Source organism: Anoplophora glabripennis, unplaced genomic scaffold, assembly GCF_000390285.2.
Source record: "Anoplophora glabripennis isolate ALB-LARVAE unplaced genomic scaffold, Agla_2.0 scaffold53, whole genome shotgun sequence".
Lineage (NCBI taxonomy): Eukaryota > Metazoa > Arthropoda > Insecta > Coleoptera > Cerambycidae > Anoplophora > Anoplophora glabripennis.
Window position 1 is genome coordinate 1,257,439 of NW_019416376.1, and position 19,010 is coordinate 1,276,448.

General features: G+C 33.2%; 3 protein-coding genes across 6 annotated transcripts in view; 2 read left to right on the forward strand and 1 right to left on the reverse strand.

The window, feature by feature from the left end:
* LOC108905590 (glutathione S-transferase 1) overlaps window positions 1–10,821 on the forward strand; it is a 12,501-nt gene extending 1,680 nt beyond the window's left edge. The window contains exons 1-2 of one of the 4 annotated variants that reach the window (XM_018708530.1): window positions 3,172–3,617; window positions 10,311–10,821. In XM_018708530.1, coding sequence (XP_018564046.1) covers window positions 3,212–3,617; window positions 10,311–10,555 — 651 coding nt within the window. In that variant the 5' untranslated portion in view covers window positions 3,172–3,211 and the 3' untranslated portion in view covers window positions 10,556–10,821. Of the gene's footprint in view, window positions 1–3,171; window positions 3,618–6,069; window positions 6,503–7,036; window positions 7,501–10,310 lie in introns of those variants that run through there. The other 3 variants (XM_018708532.2, XM_018708531.2, XM_018708534.2) reach the window with 3 other exon arrangements.
* Window positions 1–19,010, reverse strand: part of LOC108905589 (sprouty-related, EVH1 domain-containing protein 1) — a 56,885-nt gene that overhangs the window by 13,947 nt on the left and 23,928 nt on the right. The window contains exon 2 of the mRNA XM_018708529.2: window positions 17,697–17,925. Coding sequence (XP_018564045.1) covers window positions 17,697–17,925 — 229 coding nt within the window. The remainder of the gene's footprint in view (window positions 1–17,696; window positions 17,926–19,010) is intronic.
* Window positions 12,946–15,076, forward strand: LOC108905592 (glutathione S-transferase 1-like). The gene is made up of 2 exons (XM_018708536.2): window positions 12,946–13,449; window positions 14,779–15,076. Exons 1-2 carry the CDS (start codon window positions 13,050–13,052, stop codon window positions 15,027–15,029), a joined length of 651 nt encoding a protein of 216 aa, XP_018564052.1. The 5' UTR covers window positions 12,946–13,049; the 3' UTR covers window positions 15,030–15,076.

Genomic DNA, 19,010 nt, shown 5'->3' on the forward strand with positions numbered 1-19,010 from the left:
AAACGGATTTTTCATTGGAAATCAACCAGGAATCGAATGCCGCTTTCCGTTTTCTTTGTCATTTTCATGCAACCTATCGCTCCTTCAAGCCCAGTGTGACGGGCTTTCTATAATAAGACTTACAATATCATATAGAAATATTCTTCAGTAATGCCGTACATATTTGTCGAAACAGGTGTGAAAAAACCCGGATGCAAACCCCTATATTCTGACCCTTATGGTTTCCGATCATTGAAAAATGGTCGGCATTGTTGCTAAAACATTATTTAAGATGTAAAATAATTTTTAAGTAATATGCCGTTAAAAAAACATAGGACGATATAAAAATTATAAATTTGAAAAGCTTATATATTAATATTTTTTTCACAAGTAGATACATAAGTAAAAATTTTTCAAAATCCAAAACATAATTATTAAAAAAATCAATTAAAAAGTCTGCATTCGAATATTTTTTAAAAAATTTGTAATTATTTTTATTTTAAAATTAAAATTACCGCTTCGAGATTCTAGCTGGCCATCAAAACATCTTTCTCTGTCCCTTTTTTCTTTTCTGCGTGTAAATTTTTATGTGGTTTTATTCATGTTTATAACCGACAATATTAAAGTTGTTTTTGTAACAAATGCACTTTTAAATTATTTTTGCTAATTTTAAACATACCTATACATACTTAAAGACAATGCCATCATAATTTCTACGGAATAAATTCAATTTCTCCTTGAAATTAGGATAAACTCATTTTGGACTTGTATAGTTTCTGAGAATCGTTCCAACAAATATGTACGGATTGCAATTTTCATTCTTTACGTTATATTTCTGATGAAAATTTGTAAATGCCGTATAGTTAATAATGACCTAAAAATGTAGTAAAAATTAAATGAAAAATATTATCAGCTATGTAAAATCCTAGTTAAAAATGTACGGCATTGTTTTTTTTTTATTTTTTTACTTATGAAAAGTCAATTACAGCCATGATATTTTGAATATGACATTTTTAGTTTATAACAAGTAATTTTCAAAATATTGTAAATTTTCACAACATATTTATTTGTTTTTTAATTGGAATTTTTAATTCTTACCATTAATTACAACCGGCCATGATTTAGTACGATATTTTTTTGGTAATATTTTATCAATAAAGTAGTTGCCGTACAGGAATTAATGATCTTATCGAAAAAAACTAAAACTCACTTCCAAAATACAAGTAATTGTTTATATACTTTTGCATTAACTATAATTTTCTAAATAAATAAATATATCTATATATACAGGGTATCCCAACNTTTCTAAATTTCTCAAAGTATTTTCTCGATTCTCTACACACAATTTTTTTAATTTAAAGACAATGCCATCATAATTTCTACCGTATAAATTCAATTTCTCCTTGAAATTAGGATAAAACTCATTTTGGACTTATATAGTTTCGGAGAATTGTTCCAACAAATATGTACGAATAATGACCTAAAAATGTAGTAAAAATTTAATGAAAAATATTATCAGCTATGTAAAATCCTAGTTAAAAATGTACGGCATTGTTTTTTTTTATTTTTTTACTTATGAAAAGTCAATTACAGCCATGATATTTTGAATAACATTTTTAGTTTATAATAAGCAATTTTCAAAATATTGTAAATTTTCACAACATATTTATTTGTTTTTTAATTGGAATTTTTAATTTTTACCATTAATTATAACCGGCCATGATTTAGTACGATATTTTTTGGTTATATTTTATCAATAAAGTAGTTGCCGTACAGGAATTAATGATCTTATCGAAAAAAACTAAAACTCACTTCCAAAATACAAGTAATTGTTTATATACTTTTGCATTAACTATAATTTTCTAAATAAATAAATATATCTATATATACAGGGTATCCCAACGAAAATTTGACCCCCCCTATAATTGGAAAACCGAATAATATTTCAAAATTCGCCGAGACCCGTCGATTTTTGTTCTTGTGGGGAGCTTTTTTGACAGTCAAGCCAACTCGATATGTTCATCCCCCTAATGCCTAGCAACCCCAACTTAAAAATTTCAAATGCAACTACCCCACTTGTGGCACATCATTTTAAAGCCCTTTTCATTGCGAATACAGTGACGTACCGTTTTTAGAAATCGGTTGAGATTTGACAGAATTATTGGTTACAAACGAAAAGATGACAAACCAACTTACGCGTAGTAATTTCTACACAAATGCCCACCACTAATAAGTTTTTCANTTTCTGACTTTTTTGTAAACTGATAGACACATCAATAACAATTAGGTAATGCGGTCATGTGTAGTAGATGAAAAACTTATTAGTGGTGGGCATTTGTGTAGAAATTACTACGCGTAAGTTGGTTTGTCATCTTTTCGTTTGTAACCAATAATTCTGTCAAATCTCAACCGATTTCTAAAAACGGTACGTCACTGTATTCGCAATAGGGCTTTAAAATGATGTGCCACAAGTGGGGTAGTTGCATTTGAAATTTTTAAGTTGGGGTTGCTAGGCATTAGGGGGATGAACATATCGAGTTGGCTTGACTGTCAAAAAAGCTCCCCTCAAGAACAAAAATCGACGGGTCTAGGCGAATTTTGAAATATTATTCGGTTTTCCAATTATAGGGGGGGTCAAATTTTCGTTGGGATACCCTGTATATATTTTATATATAAATAAATTATCTACGTATCAATTCAGAACTTGCAGTATAAATACCGTACTGTAATAAATCACCAAAGACCTGGCCAAAATTTTCAGAAAATCAAAATTTTCCTGGCTTCCGGTATTGCTATTTTTGTACGGCATTAGGTCGAGGTTCATTTTTTTTGTATAACTTATATACTTTAGAAATGCCGTACAAAAATGTTTTGCCGAAAACCACCCCCCTTGGTGGACAGGTTTAGCTTACCTGTGTACTCACCTGTACCAACAGGAATTGACGGCATAGTTTCTAAAGTTATTGTTATATATGTGGTAGTATTGATTTATAAGTACGTAATTCATGCTGGGTCAAATGACCCCTTGAAAATTTCCGATGGGCTTGTAGTCTATAGTCTATATCTTTTATGGTATGAACAAATCTATTTTTACTTGGAACTGACTAATAACAACATGGCAACAACTGATACGACGATGCATGATAACGTATCTCGTTCCATAAACATATATGTTAGGTACTCCGTTGCTTGACGGAACAATCAGTACGTTCAACTACAGTGCGCTTGCAACATGCCTCTCGTTATTTACGGATTTAAAGGTAGCCCGCCAGTAAGGGCTTGCCTAATGACCATCCAGGCCCTTGGAATAGATGTAGAGTTTGAGGTAATAAATACTTTGACCGGAGACCATGTGAAACCCGAGTATTTGGAACTCAACCCACTTCACACGGTGCCCACACTTCGAGATGGTGATTTTGTTATATATGACAGTCACGCTATTAACGCGTACCTAGTAGGGAAGTACGGAAAGGACGATTCGCTTTACCCCAAGGACCTTCAGAAGAAGGCGGTGGTTGATCAGAGGATGTACTTTGACGTGGGGATCCTGTTCTACAGATTGAAGGCTACCGTCGTCCCTATACTGAAACAAGGTGTTAAAACTGTGGATAAGGCAAAGGTTGCTGAATTTGAAGATGGTAAGGAAATCAACCGTTATCTATTAAACACGTAAGAAAATGTGTGGTTATTTTAATTAAACAGATACTAAGTGGGAATGATAAATGTTTTAGACAGATAACAAAATTGTTATTTGTACTACCAGATAAATGGAGCGATTTTATCTCAAAAAAATCACAATTTTTACCAGGATAAAGTTTCAGAACAGATTAAGACCACGCTAAGTTTTTATACGTAATTTTCTACGCTCCTGTACACTGATTTTTTTTAATTATGTATAACATTTTTAAAAATATTGTTTTTTTATTTCAAGCGAGACTCTTTGACAAACGTTATCAACGTAGGTAGTTATTATTTTACAGTACATAAGCCTTTTTTTTAAATTTCAAATTATATTTTAATACCTACTTGACAATTACTGTAACTACTAACAACCTTTATCGCTGCACAGAACAATTATTGCAACGTGATAACATATTTAGAAGTTTCGCTACTCGTATTAATTGTCTTGTTATTCAAATAATGGTCCACTGATCCCAGGGCATGAATCAATTCCTTCCTTTATAGTAAATCCATAACATTTTGATTACCTACTCTGGTTCTGGAAGACTTGCTGGAAGAGTTGCTACCCTTCGAGATGATGATTTTGCTATATTTGAGTCACTCTATATAAAGCAGATTCCTGATTTTGAAGATGGTAAGGAAATCAACCGTTATCTATTAAACACATTAGAAAATGTATGGTTATTTTAATTAAACAGATACTAAATTGGAATGATAAATGTTTTAGATAGAAAACAAAATTGTTATTTGTACTACCAGGTACTACGTTTGATGAATGAAATAATTTAATCTCAAAAAATCCGCAATTTTTACAACGATAATTGAAGTTATAGGACAGATTAAGACCACGCCAAGCCTAGAGTCATTGTAGTACCAAAAAAAAATTTGGTCTATTGAAGAGACTTCACTATTAATATTCTCTTGTGATAACAGGGGACGTTGTTATGCGCAATTTTCAGTGAAAACCAAAACTCAAGTTTTTTAAGCTGCATTCATCCAAATTTTGCAAATATCGCTAAATAACAGCGAAAAATCACCAACAAATACCGAAACATTGCCAAAAGTGAGCCCAAAAATATTCGAAAAATTTTTTTCTGACCTTAAACGAGTGTGTTTCTTATGTATTTTGATACGCTGAGTTCGTGTCTGAAGTCTTTTAGCTGTATCCCCAACGGTTTTGTAAAAAAAAACGAAAAAAAAATAGTTGAAATTGGCCAAAAAATCATATTAATGAGAGTGAAACAATTTAGAAAGAGGTTTTTCTAGATTGGATCAAGTGCTTAAAAAATTCAGATTTGGATTCAGAGCATGAAAATAAATAAGAAACCCACTTGATCAGGTTTAGAACAAATTTTTTCGATTTTTTTTGGGCACGTGATTTTTATAATTTAGATGGATTCTCTTGTTCTATCATTATTTTACTAGAAGTGCGATTTCTTGTCTATCTCTCTCTCAAGAGAAAATTACAATAACTATACCGAACGTAGCAGCAACCATTATTATGATAGCGGATAAAGTAGTACTTTTGCAAACTGCTTCTTGTTTATTAACTGATGGCATATTGAACCCAAAGCATATCAAAGCTTTATTTTAAGATTTTTATTCTTTTCCACAGTAGGTTATCACCAAATAAGTTAAATAAAATCCATGACTTAAAAGAAGCCTAGTAGAATAGATACAACATAAACCAAAACAAAATATTAAAATATTAAAAATAAAACAAATATATACTTTATTAATATTTTTAGTTTCAAATAATTTTTAATACTATGCATGTTTTCCTTCAACAAAATGACACTTTATACGAGACTATTGACACGTAAACCAATCCTTAGACCTCTTTCATTAATAAACATAAGGTGTGGTTATTCGATGATCAGAAGGTTGAAACATATGTATTTGCAATTGTGGTTTCGTTCTCAACCACAGCTCCGTTGTCAATGAATATTTGTAATTTACGTTTTGTCAACTATTTGAACAGTGTAAAAAATAAGATAGCAATTTAACGTATAGGTTCATTATGACATAGGTAATAAACTCACGCAGTGGTTTTCCATGGCAATCTCGACTACGAGCATTTTAACAAGAGAAATGTAACACCTACTGTTTTTAATATTTCACAACTTTTAAATACGTTTAGCACAAACGGACAACTACAAATTTGGACAATTTTTTATTCAAATAAAAATGTTGTGACATTTTCGCCATCCCTACATTTTATTAGATCCGTCTTAAGTATTTAAGAATTACCACTAAAATATACCTGTTACCAAACAACGTTGTGCTTTCGAATATCCCAGTTCTTAAGAAATATGTTAAACGATCTTACACAACCAGTATTTTCCTGCATGGTAAGGATATCGACCGCAACGTTGTGTTAAATACCCGCTGCTTCACCAAACACTTCAGTGTTGTGAACGATACTGCGCTTGCAACATGTCCTCTACAATCTACGGTTTTAAAGCAAGTCCGCCAGTAAGGGCTTGTCTAATGACCATCGAAGCTCTTGGGATAGACGTAGAGTTAGAAGAAGTAAATGTTCTCAACGGAGACCATCTGAAGCCCGAGTATTTGCAACTCAACCCATTACACACGATACCCACCCTTCGAGATCGCGATGTTGTTATATGGGACAGTCACGTAATCAACGCGTATCTAGTGGGAAAGTACGGAAAAGACGATTCGCTTTACCCCAAGGACCTTCAGAAGAGGGCGGTGGTGGATCAGAGGATGGTTTTTGATGTGGATATTCTCTTTAACAAGTTCAGGACTGTTGTTTTCCCCGTGATCAAACTTGGTGCTACGTCCGTAGATAAGGCAAAGGCTGCTGATTTGGAAGGTGGTAAGAATATTAACCATAACTTGAAATTAAAGAAAATGTGACCGTAGAGAAATTATAATTCGTCCATATTGTACCATAACCCATAAGGTATGAGAATGCATATTTTTGTCACTAAGTCACCTGGTGATTTTTTTTCTTTACATGCAGTACCTATTATCTGAAGATTTTAACTTTGGAGAGTTATTCTCTTTCATTCTCAAGTAAAGTCGTCCTAAGTGTTTGTTTTAAATTTGAAACTGATTAACATTGAGGGCAGAGACACAATGACGGCTATTAACGACGAAAAAGACAACATTTCTGTTCTAGGTTCAAAAAAAAAGTCTGGTGTTTTTGTTTATAGCTTGAAAATATTTGGAACGCCTGACCTTTTCAAGAATCAGCAAATACTACTTTTCAGATTGACGTATCTTATCGCAATATCTGACTAGCTGTTACTCAGAAATCGAAAATACTTATCAATCGTTGATTGAATTTTTATGTTAAATGACAATCCGATCGTTCCTAATAACGCTGATAAGTTATCCAATAGAACAGAGTGTCTCCAGTCAACAAGTACAGTGTTACGTGTCAGTTGCACAGTGTCGACTAAGAAATGGTGATTAAACTGTACGGTGTCAAAGGGAGCCCGCCCGTAAGGGCTACGCTCCTTACCTTGGAAGCTTTGGGGATCGAGGTGGATTTCAAAGTAACGAACATACTGAAAGGAGAACAGTACACGCAGGATTTTCTCGAAATGAACCCGCTTCATACGGTGCCCACCATACAAGACGGGGATTTTGTTATTTGGGACAGCCATGCCATCAATTCGTACTTGGTTGAAAAATACGGTAAAGACGACTCGTTGTACCCCAAGGATCTGGAGGCGAGGGCGGTGGTGAACCAGCGAATGTACTTCGATAATGGAATTTTGTTTCCCCGATGGGGAGCTGCCGTTTTGTTGATATTAAAACAGGGAGCAAAGACTGTGCGGAAGGATTTGGCGGATTCACTGGTTGATGGTATGACTGTAGCAAAGGTTTCAATTCTTGATATAACAATATATGCCAAAAAGAATTGGAAAAAGATTTGACAAATATTTGACTTGAATATAGTTCGAGTTAAATGTGTTTAAAACGAATAATACCAGAAAATAAAAATTAATACATATAGAGCGTAAGAATGCAAAAATATTGCATTCTGCATAAGTATGAAGAATTCGTATGAATTTATGTTGAAAACGGATTTATTTTCAAGATGTAGTGTTTTAAGATTTTTGAGAAATTTATGTAAATATCCTTCAAAATGTTTGAAGTAGATCAATGAAACTTAGCCTGGTGATTTTCATAAATCTTTGTCAAGTATTTATTGTAAAGCTGCTAAAAAATTTTTCAATAAAAAATATTGAAAATATAGCTCTTCTCCTACAACGCTTGGTATTTTTAAACAGAGCCCCAGGATTTAATAAAATTTTATTTAAAAAAAAATACAATTTTAACAAAAAAATCGGTGAAAATGAGGTGCTAAATATTTTAATTTTTTTTTTCATTAAAAAAAATTTAACAGAAAATCCTATCGCCACACAGTGGGACGAAACGCCACTGTCGCATTCAAATTACTCTACACCCCACATAGTTCAACTGTTTCGGGTGATTTTTTTTTCAAAATGTTCGTCTTGAATGTCCCTATCGATCCCTCTTTTGGGATTTTTGATTTCGGTCTTCATTTTTTTGAATATCGACTCCAAAATTCGATGTTTATGAAAAAAAACTGATTTTCGGCGGAAATGTGGTCCTCCGTGGCGCAAGTTGATGTTTTTCGAAATTTTTTTCACCTGAAAATCTTCGTTTTGATAAATACTACAAAACTATTTGCGTGAAAGTCGGGAGAAAAATTTTTCATATTCGAAAAACGGTCATTATCCAAAAATTTTCGTGGAGAAGCGATTTTTTAATTCGAAATTTCGCAATCTGGGGAAAAATTAGATGAACCAAAAGTTGTTTAGAATCACTCGAGGAATACGCAAAAAAAATTTCCAGAATTTTTGGACACATTTTGGGACATTTAAAAAAATGTCCCAATCCAAAAATTTTGAAATATATCCAAAAATTCTGGAAAATTTTTTTGAGTATTCCTCGAGTGATTCTAAACAACTTTTGGTTCATCTAATTTTTCCCCAGGTTGCGAAATTTCGAATTAAAAAATAGCTTCTCCACGAAAATTTTTGGAACATTATGACCGTTTTTGCGAATATGAAAAATTTTTCTCCCGACTTTCACGCAGACAGTTTTGTAGTATTTATCAAAACGAAGATTTTCAGCAGAAAAAAATTTCGAAAAACATCAACTTGCGCCATGTAGGACCACATTTTCGCCGAAAATCAGTTTTTTTACATAAACATCGAAATTTGGAGTAAATTTTCAAAAAAATGAAGACCGAAATCAAAAATCCCAAATGAGGCATCGATAGGGACATTCAAACGAACATTTTGAAAAAAAAATTACCCGAAACAGTTGAACTATGTGGGGTGTAGAGTAATTTGAACGCGACAGTGGCGTTTCGTTCCACTGTGCGCCGAGGGAAACTTTTTTCAAAAAACATAAAATCAATTTTTTCAGTCAACTCAACCGGATAAAGGTAAAAATTCTTGAATATTAATACAGTTATATAACCAGTGACGGAGATATTGAAAGATATTGCTTTTAAGACCCCAGAAATTCGACGCCACTGACTATTTTGGATCGACACATCTGACTAATTTTATTATAAATTGACAAAAACCGTAAAATTATTCGTTTCACAGAGAAAAATCTATATTCATTAGAAATATATGTCAATCTGTGGTAAAAGTTTTAATTTTTTAAAGAGCAGTAATCGAATTAGTAAAAAAAATATTAGTAGCAATTCTATTGCAATTTATGACGGGGAAAGGTATGTAGAAAGATAATACCAAAAAACGAACTCGAAAGAAGAGAAGCTAAGTTGACAAATTGTAAATAAGTGACGTTTTTTTCAATTTATTTTACTGCCCATGAAAATCTAGACGACCTATCGGGAAATTAGTTATTTTTTGTTGTAGGCAAATAAATTACCTGCAATTTAAGATACCTAAAGCCATATTTCACCAATTTGTTAACTGTAAAATAAAGGTCAAGCGCGGAAAAATCAGTTTTCAAAAACTGTGCATTATTATTGCAAAAAGCGATGGATGTTGATGAAATTTATAGAAAAAACGGTTAATCCAATGACCGACATGTGCGCCAAAGACGATTTGATTGACCATAAAATTGTTAATTAATTAAAACGATTTTTTACAGTAGATACTAACGGCAATTTGCTCCATTGTTGAGTAATATCTGCAATTCTTTAATATCGGAATATAACAGGATATTTATTTTAATTGGGGACTACCAGTGAAAACCCAGTATGTATCATCTCAAAATAGAGGGAATTCCAGCATAAAAATAGTTTAAGTAACTGGTTATAACTTAAGATAAGTTAATGATAAGTTATATTGAGCATATCACTTTAATGAACACTATACATATTTTAGTCATATTTGGTCTTCAATAAAAGAACTTTGATCAATGATGTCATTTCACTTAAGATAACTTCAAGATGTCAACGTTTAATTTTCTAGAAAAATAGATGGTTATCGCGGACAAAAATTGCCGACAAAGGAGACGCTAGGTCTGTTCCAACAAGTGAAAACATTTTTGCATGCTTATCTACACGCTTTAAAAGTGTCGGACGTCTATTTCTAACTGAATACATCTGAGATTGCTAAACATTTTTGCAATGGCTCTATCTGACACAATCCCTTCATTTTCAGCTTACAACTCTCTCGAAACCCTGCTGGAAAGAAGCACCTACGTCGCCGGAGAACAGGTCACCATCGCCGACTTCAGCATTGTAACAACTCTGACATCAGCCAACGTGTTGGTCCCCGTCGCCTCCAACAGATTTCCCAAGATCAGCGAATGGCTGGTCAAGATGCAAGCTTTGCCCTACTATGCGTCTGCGAATCAAGTTGGCCTAGATCAGTTCGCTGCTGTGGTTAAAAGCAAACTGGCCTAAGCGAAGTGTCGGTGTTTGTAATTTCATTCACGTCAATTTTAACAGAAACCATAGCCTTGATTTTAACATAATGTCCAGTGTACTGGGAAGATAGTTTGTAGGGATCAACAATATTTCAAAATTTGATTTTTAAAATTTTGCAGGCTCCTGGTTTCGAGGCAATAGTGTTCACATCTTCAGGTAAAGGGACATAAATTGCTAGTCGCGTGTAATTTTTATAATGTTTAATATGAAAATTAAATAAATGTTAATAAAACGGAAAAACAGTTATCTTTTTTTAAGGTTGACAGAATTCAACGGTTTCTTTTTAATTTCCAAACTACTCTGGCTCAAATTAACAGTCTAAAAATTCAATTACTACCAGTATTTCTGTGTGGCTCTGTCCGATTTAAGAATACAACAGAAAAATTTCTAAAACGATTTATCTGGTATAATAAGTGTACATATATAGAATATGACAAAAATTTATAACTGTTAATTTTAATTGTTTTGTAGCTGGTTCATTATTCTCTCACAGCGCTTATACCTTTCAAATTTATTTATTAAGGTAAAACTGAAATTTTACTTATAACAAATGATAGGGCTATAATACCGGCAACATCTAAAAGAACAAACAAATTATCTAATCGCGTAAAGTAGTTACATCAAAGCTTTAAACAAGATACCTTTGGACAGCCGAGAGTTTAACAAATTTACAATAACAAACATCGTTATCTAATATAGGTAAATGTTATTATAATGTGATAAGGAAAACAGTATGTACAACTAAAAATTTACTAATTTAAAATTGTTGGTTTTCGAAATCAAAATAACTGCAGTCTAAAAAAAAAACAAAATAAATCGTATTTTTTGTATGGAAATTAATTCGTGTTTAAATACCTTTTTGTTTTTTTTTTATACAAAATTGTATCTCAAAAATTTTTTTTGGATATGTTCTGAATCGCCCTGTATACAAAAATGTATGAACGATATCATCAAATTCTGCATAGGAACATCAGAATTGCCACTGTAAAAGTCTAAGCATCTAAAGCAATAATTTTTTAAACAATGTTAAGTGCTCATTTTTGAGAGGGTACAAATGTTCGGACAAAGCAAGCCTGACGTCATCAGTTACTGTATGTTATTTAGTACATCTTGGTAGATAATTCATAAATTCCTGATAAGAAAACTTAATATCAGGAATTAAATACGTTGATAGCATGCACCGTTATTTTATTCAGACTCCAACCTTGAATTCTAGAGTTTTAACACAGTCAAGGTTAAATAAATATGGTGGCGGCCATTGCTAATTATACCAGACCGCAAATGCGGCCGGTGTAGGCGCTTTGTGGGACCCCCTTTTGTCCTGGCTGGGCCCCACCGGCTAGGGCCCTTTCTTCTGGCGCTCTTCTTGCTTCGCCGGCTCGTCTGTGTAAACCCCGGGGGTGGTGTCATGTTTATGGTTGGGTAGGATAGTGCGGCTATGTAGCCTGGGATGCGCTTTGCTAAGGTGGCCCTTAGGCTAGCGCGGGAGGGGAGAGGTAAGGAGGGTATGGGGGGTACCATACCCACCATTCAAGACGGAGATTTCGTGATAAGGGTCGCCATCAACTCGTATTTGGTAGACAAATACGGGAAAGACGATTCTTTCTACCCCAAAGATCTCCAGAAGAAGGCTGTGGTCGATCAACGACTTCACTTTGATTGTGGGTTTTTGTTTCCCAGACTCGGAGCTGTTATTCTTTCTAGTGTTTCATTATATCAGAACGATGATTTGAATTAAAATATAGACATCTGTTAGTGTGAGTTGGTTTTCTATAAACACTTGGTTCTAAATAATTGCCATTCTTTTTAATTAAAATATCTAGAAAGGGTAATGAATTACTGCTCTCTATTTCCAAAGTAAATTTAATTGTTGGGTCCTTGTTATTAATATTATCTAGAAATATATTTAAATCCTCAATGGTAAAAGGCCAAATTGCAAAAATATCGTCTACATATCTCTACCAGACAGAGGGATTTTCAGTTAAATTGTTAACATAGTTTTCTTCGAAGAAATCCTTAAAAATATTACTTAAAATTGGTGAAAATGAAGACCATTCCACAATTTTGTTGATAAAAATCATTATTTAATTGAAAATATGTGGTTTTTATACATAAACTTAATAAACAGCTTAAAGCAAACAAATTTAAACTGTATAGCTAAAAAATTGACAACTCAAAAAAAGTTCAGAAGACTAAAACAGCAGATTTTCGAAACGTTAACGACCTTTTTACTGTGTGCGATATTAAGTGATGTGTTTTTGTATTTTCAAAGGTGGCAAAATACCCAAAAAATAAAGAAAAAAAAATTACAGTCCCATACCTATAACTCTGGAAAAACCACGTATATCTAAACTGATGAATCATTTACTTCAAGGATCATCTCTCGTCGCGACACACGATAAACAATTTCAGTCGTAAGTGGACGTTTCTAAAGTTAACCAACCAGTCGTGTATTTTCCACACTGCAAAAATGCCGATAACAGTGTATGGTATGAACGCAAGTCCGGTCGTCAGAGGAACCCTTATGGCGGTTGAAGCTCTGGGGCTAGAATTTGAAAGGATAGAAGTGAACACTATGCTTGGTGACCAGTTCAAACCGGAATTCCTCAAACTGAACCCCCTTCACACCATACCCACCATTCAAGACGGGGATTTCGTGATATGGGACAGCCACGCTATCAACTCGTATTTGGTGGACAAATACGGGAAAGACGATTCGTTCTATCCGAAAGATCTTCAGAAAAGAGCCGTAATTAACCAGCGACTTTATTTCGACTGCGTTTTGTTTCCTAAGATACTGGCCGTATTCTCCTCCATCAAAAATGGGGCCGTTAGTGTAAGAAAGGACTTGGCAGATCCGCTTATAGAAGGTAATATAACAGTAAATAAATTTAACCCATAAGTACTTGAATTATTCTTGAAAATAATACCTGTATTGGTACACACTTTCTTATGATTTGTTTTGTGATTTTCTTATTTCCTTAATGATAAAAACGTTTCCTATATACTGTGGACTTTCCGCAAATACATAAGTTCGTTTGAAACAGATAACATTAGTGCGATACACAGTAACGGAAGGATGTTTGGTTAGAAGTCGTAGTTTTATACTGTGACCCATTATTACCATGCCTTAAGGAAAAAATTATAAAGACAAAGGTTGTAATATTTTACTCAATTGACAACAACAAAAAAGCCCAAAAATATGCCTCGTACTACTGGTTCTAATTTTTTGTTCATGTTTAGATATTTTTTTAATTAGTGTTAAATTAATGGTGGGTTTATTTCTCATAAGAAGAGCAACATTATTGTAGGTACACTGTTGGCCATAGTAATAGTGACAGACAGGGTTGACATAAATCACGATTGTATTGAAAAAAAAATAAAATAAAAATAAAATGATTAAAAAAAATATGTCATTTTAAATTATTTTACGTGAGTGCAACGAGGTTTAATTTTCTATATCTTACCATTTTTGAAATAAACAAATGAATGAAAATGAGCTGCCCTGTTTTTCCCCAGTATATAAATTCCACGTAATTTGCGCACACTCTCAGCTACACACTCTCCATAGAAACAGAATGTTGTTTAAAAAATCAAATATAAAGTAAAATCTTTGATACCAACATACAAATGGAAAATTTTTAGTTATGTTAAATATACGGGGTATTAGAAAGAAACTCTGCAAGATTTGAATATGGTGATAAGTGAGCGAGATATTTTGAGGGATTCGGAGAAGATTCAGTGGTGTCATCATATTTTTGATAAGAAGCATCGTTCTCCAGAAAATCGTAAAATGTGATGTCAAAAGTTTTCTTGACGCGACAACACAAAATTTAGCTCTTTTTTCATTAACCTCACTCTTTCAATTTTACAAAAATACTAGTTAATTCTTAATCAAATAAAACATATTTCTATTTAATTAAATACATTATTAATGTTACAGAATAAGTGCATCTTGACATTTATAGTATGTCTACCATAAAATCATTTAATACTTCACAAATTTTATTTTAGCAAGATTTTAATGAACATTTTGTTTTTACGAAAACTTGTAACTTTTTACACATTTTAAGCATTGTTTAAGGATTTATCTTTGATAAAACCAATTCCGAACAAAATTCGATTTTTTTGGCGAATGCGCCGTTGTGAAAAATATGCTCTGGATCCAAATAAAAATGATTTGCATTTTGATATTTCAGCCTACACCTCACTAGAGACCCTGTTAGCAAGAAGCACCTATGCTGCCGGGGAACAGGTCACCATAGCAGACTTCAGTCTGGTAGCAACGATTTCATCGGCCAACGTGGTAGTGCCTGTCGAATCGAGCCAGTTCCCCAGGACCACAGAATGGTTAACAAAAATGCAGGATTTGCCCTACTACCATGCAGGGAACCAAGTGGGATTGGATAGGCTAATCGCTGCTGTTAAGAACAAATTTACAAGCCTTTAAAATTTGTTATACCGATAGTCTTTTTATTAAACACTAATTGAGTCAAATTTGATTTTATAATTTGGTTCTTACATTGAAAATCTACGGTGTTTGGTACTCTTGTGTCTGCTTCAAAGTCGAATTTTACGATTTTATTAGGAAAATGTTGATGACATGAAATGATTCTAAAATATAACGGGAAATATAAAATGTCAAGTTTCGTATCGGTCGCACTAAGTGACGTCACAATGCGTTCTCGATCGGGCGACAAAAATTAAAATTGTTTAAACAGTTGAAAGTGGAACAGGCCGGGCTAAGTAAAAAGTGTCATTGCGGAAATAATGAATTTATTTCATACTTTTCTTCCACATTCCGGTTTATTAGCTAAATTTTATGCAGGTAAAAGTACAAATACTTAGTAATTTTTAAATTAAATTTTTTGCTGTAAACAATTAAAATTGTAAATCTGATGTTTTGTAAAATATCTTTGGATATTTTTAATTATAATCAGTTAATATGGGATTTAAGTTTATCTCGATTTAATGCTATAATAGATCATAAATTTATGTTTAAATGGATTTTATAAATGATTTATTTATATGCTTATAATGATAATCCTCCTCTTCAGTATTGCATCTGAAAATAATTTATTGACAATATAGGTAAAGTACTTCCATCAGTTTATATTTTTCAATTCAGTGGAATAATAGGTCTGACATTTGATTGTGAGCAAATAAACAATAAGCATCAATCGGTCTATGATAATAAAAACAAATGATAAACGAATAATGGGGTAGTTTCCCTTAACCGCAAAGAAAATGGAGTTAATTTAAATTCGCTAATGTTTTACTTAATATTGTTTCAAATTTTATTTTAAATGTCTGTTAGCGTAACTATGAATTTAAATTTGCCACAAAATAGGCGATGCTGATAGACAGTTTAAAAAAATATAACAAACTATGAATTTAATAAAAAAATGTTTCAATAGATTTAAATCATACTAAAGGAAAGTCATGTTTGAACTCTTATGTTCACGATAGAATAAGAATTCACTCACTGGGTAGTTAGCAGAAACTCAGATTTGAGCAAAATTACTCGCTTCTGCTATAATAGTTTCGCTCATAAAATTTTAATTATACATGCTTGCTGATAGAGTGTAAATTTCCCTTAAACGGGTGTCTACAGAAATTCATGCAATAATATTTGGTCATAGATTTTTAAGACAAATTTAGGGGACCCATATTTTTTTTTTGCCAAATGGCCCCCTCTTTCGGAGTTACAGCCCCCCGAAATCTGCCCCTAAGAAGTCTCTTTTATATCTCAAAACCATGTGACACGATAATCACTAAATTTGGTACACAGGGGTTTTATGACATGTGAGATTCCTCACAGTGCTATGCTTTTTGGCGAAAAACCCCCTTAAGACACTTTTTCGTGGGCCCCCTTGTCTTTGGAAAAAGAAAAATTTGGTTGCAAATTTGATTTTTTTTTAAATTATTAGTTAGCTAGAAAGCCAATGAATTTAGAAACTTATTGGTCTCATGATAATTTTTTCGTAATTCGTATTTTTTTCATTTCGGGCGTTTTTGAGGAAAATGAATCGCGATATGCATTCGATCACATTTTGACATTCTTCTCGAAAACATTGCGTTTTACGAAAAAAGTATAAAGAGACAAAAAGTTTTAAAATTTAATGGCTTTCTAGTGGACTAATAATTTTTAAGAAATTTAAATATGCGACCAGATTTTTTTGGCTCCAAAGTCAAGGGGGCCCACGAAAAATTGTCTCAAAGGGGTTCCTCGACAAAAAACGTCGATTCCACATGTCATAAAACCCCTATGTACCAAATTTAGTGATTCTCGTACAACAGGGTTCTGAGATATAAAAAAAAGATTAGTCTTAGGGGGCTGTAACTCCGAAAAAGGGGGCCACTTCGCAAAAATAAAAAATACGGGTCCCCTAAATTTGTCTTAAGAATCTGTGACCAAATTTTGTTGCATTATTTTCGGGACACCCTGACAGAGTGATTTACAAATGTTGACCGGAAATGGTACCTCGTATTCTTTGGTGAATTCTAAGGGGAGTCTTCCCTATAAACTTTTTTATTTTATTTATCTAGGAAGCTTCGTTAAAAAGATAAAGGGTGTTAAACTTTTTTAAATAATTTAAAAACTAGGATGTGAAATAATTTGAAATTGTATTTGTTTAAACATTGTCCAAAATCTGAGGGTTTTTCCTAAAATATACGTGCTCCAGTGGAGATACAGGGTACCGATGGCATATTTTTCTATATAAAATAGCACGCCACTGCATTAAGGTAACAATCATGGTATTTTTGAATTCGTCTTTCACTTTTCTACAAATTACTACTCTCTGTTTTTCGAAAAAGCCCGATTTTCGAGTAAAACTTAAAAAACGAATTGAAATTCACAAAAGAATACCAAGTTTCATTTTTGGTCACCATTTGTGAATCACCCTGTATTATTGAGAGCGACGTTAGTGAATTTTTTTCATGTAGTACCTATTATAACTTTCAAATACCATAATATTCACACATCTTTAAAACTAAGGACTCGCCAAAGTGTTTGATCTTCATCAATTTGTAAAATGTAAAGAATTTAATAGTGAAGGTATGTGAGAAATTTGCTCGCCACTCAAAAGTTAGAAAAAAGGAATAGTGTGCTCACCGAATTGTCGCTGATCCTCTTGCCGTAGATGAGATAGTCGTGCTTGGGCTTGACGGTGGGGTCGGGGGTGGAGCCGGGCGGTGGCGGTGGCGCGGCCGCCGACGGGCAGGGCCGCGGCCGCTTCCGCACCGACACGTTGCTGAGGCCTCCGCCGCCTAGCGGTACCCACCCGCCCGAGCTGTCGTCCCGCGACATCACCTGTGCACGCACGCGCACCAGGTAGTTGCCACTGAAACAACAACAACCGTTTTCAACACCATAATACAAATATTGTCTGAAATTATTTATTTATTGTTTTTTTTTTGAGTGTTTTGCTACCTGTGGAAAAATTAATAAAATAATCAAAAAGATATTTGCGCTTAAAATATCAACCAAGGGTTTTATCTTTGTGAAAATGAAAATAGTTTAGCTTAAGCAAAAATCTCAGACTTAAAAAAGCAGATATACAAAATACACATCACTATATAGGGTGTGTCATAATTAGGCGTAAAAATTTTAACCCAAACTTCTCGCCAAAACAAAATAATTAATCAAATAAACCTTTGTTCCAAAATATTTCCTTATAAAGATACAAGAAAGAATTTTATAAAAAAAAATCTATTTTCATATTTTCAAAATGGCTTAACAGATTGTTTTGAAATTTGGTGTTGTCGCTGTCAGTTGATACTCTCCTGTTAAAAAAAAAAATGTTACGCCCCTGACTAATACTGGAAATAATCTTTTTTGATTTAGCCAAGGATTTAGCTTTCGTTGTACTGCAAAAATTTTGAGATTTTTTTAATATCCCTTAATTTCTGTGCTTAGTGTATTAATTAGAAAATACATAAAAATTTAAAAAAAAATTCAAAAAATGAACAATATTAGAATTAACGAACTATAGCAAATGTTCCAAACGCCTGTAATTGTCATCTACTGTTAATTACTTCGCGATAAACAATCCCTAGAAAAAAGAAATCAAGAGGATTTAAGTTGGGACTTCTTGGAGGCCATCTCACAAGACCAAATGATTATTTAACCACTATGTAACGAGTCGAGAGAATATGGTGTTTGTGTGATTATTGAGTTCTTGCAATTCCAGTAAACTACTATTGCAGATTCCTCCCCCACATATTAACAGAAAATCGTTGAACACTTGAGTTGTCTAATGAATAGTGATACAAGTTTTGAAAATTTGTAACGCCGTCTCTGGTAAAAATCGTTTCATCGATACATAAAATAGAGAAATAAAATTAGGATCGTCATTTACCCTTCGAATAAGCTATCGACAAAAATGTATACGTTATTCGGCATCCGCATGATGAAGAGCTTGAACAC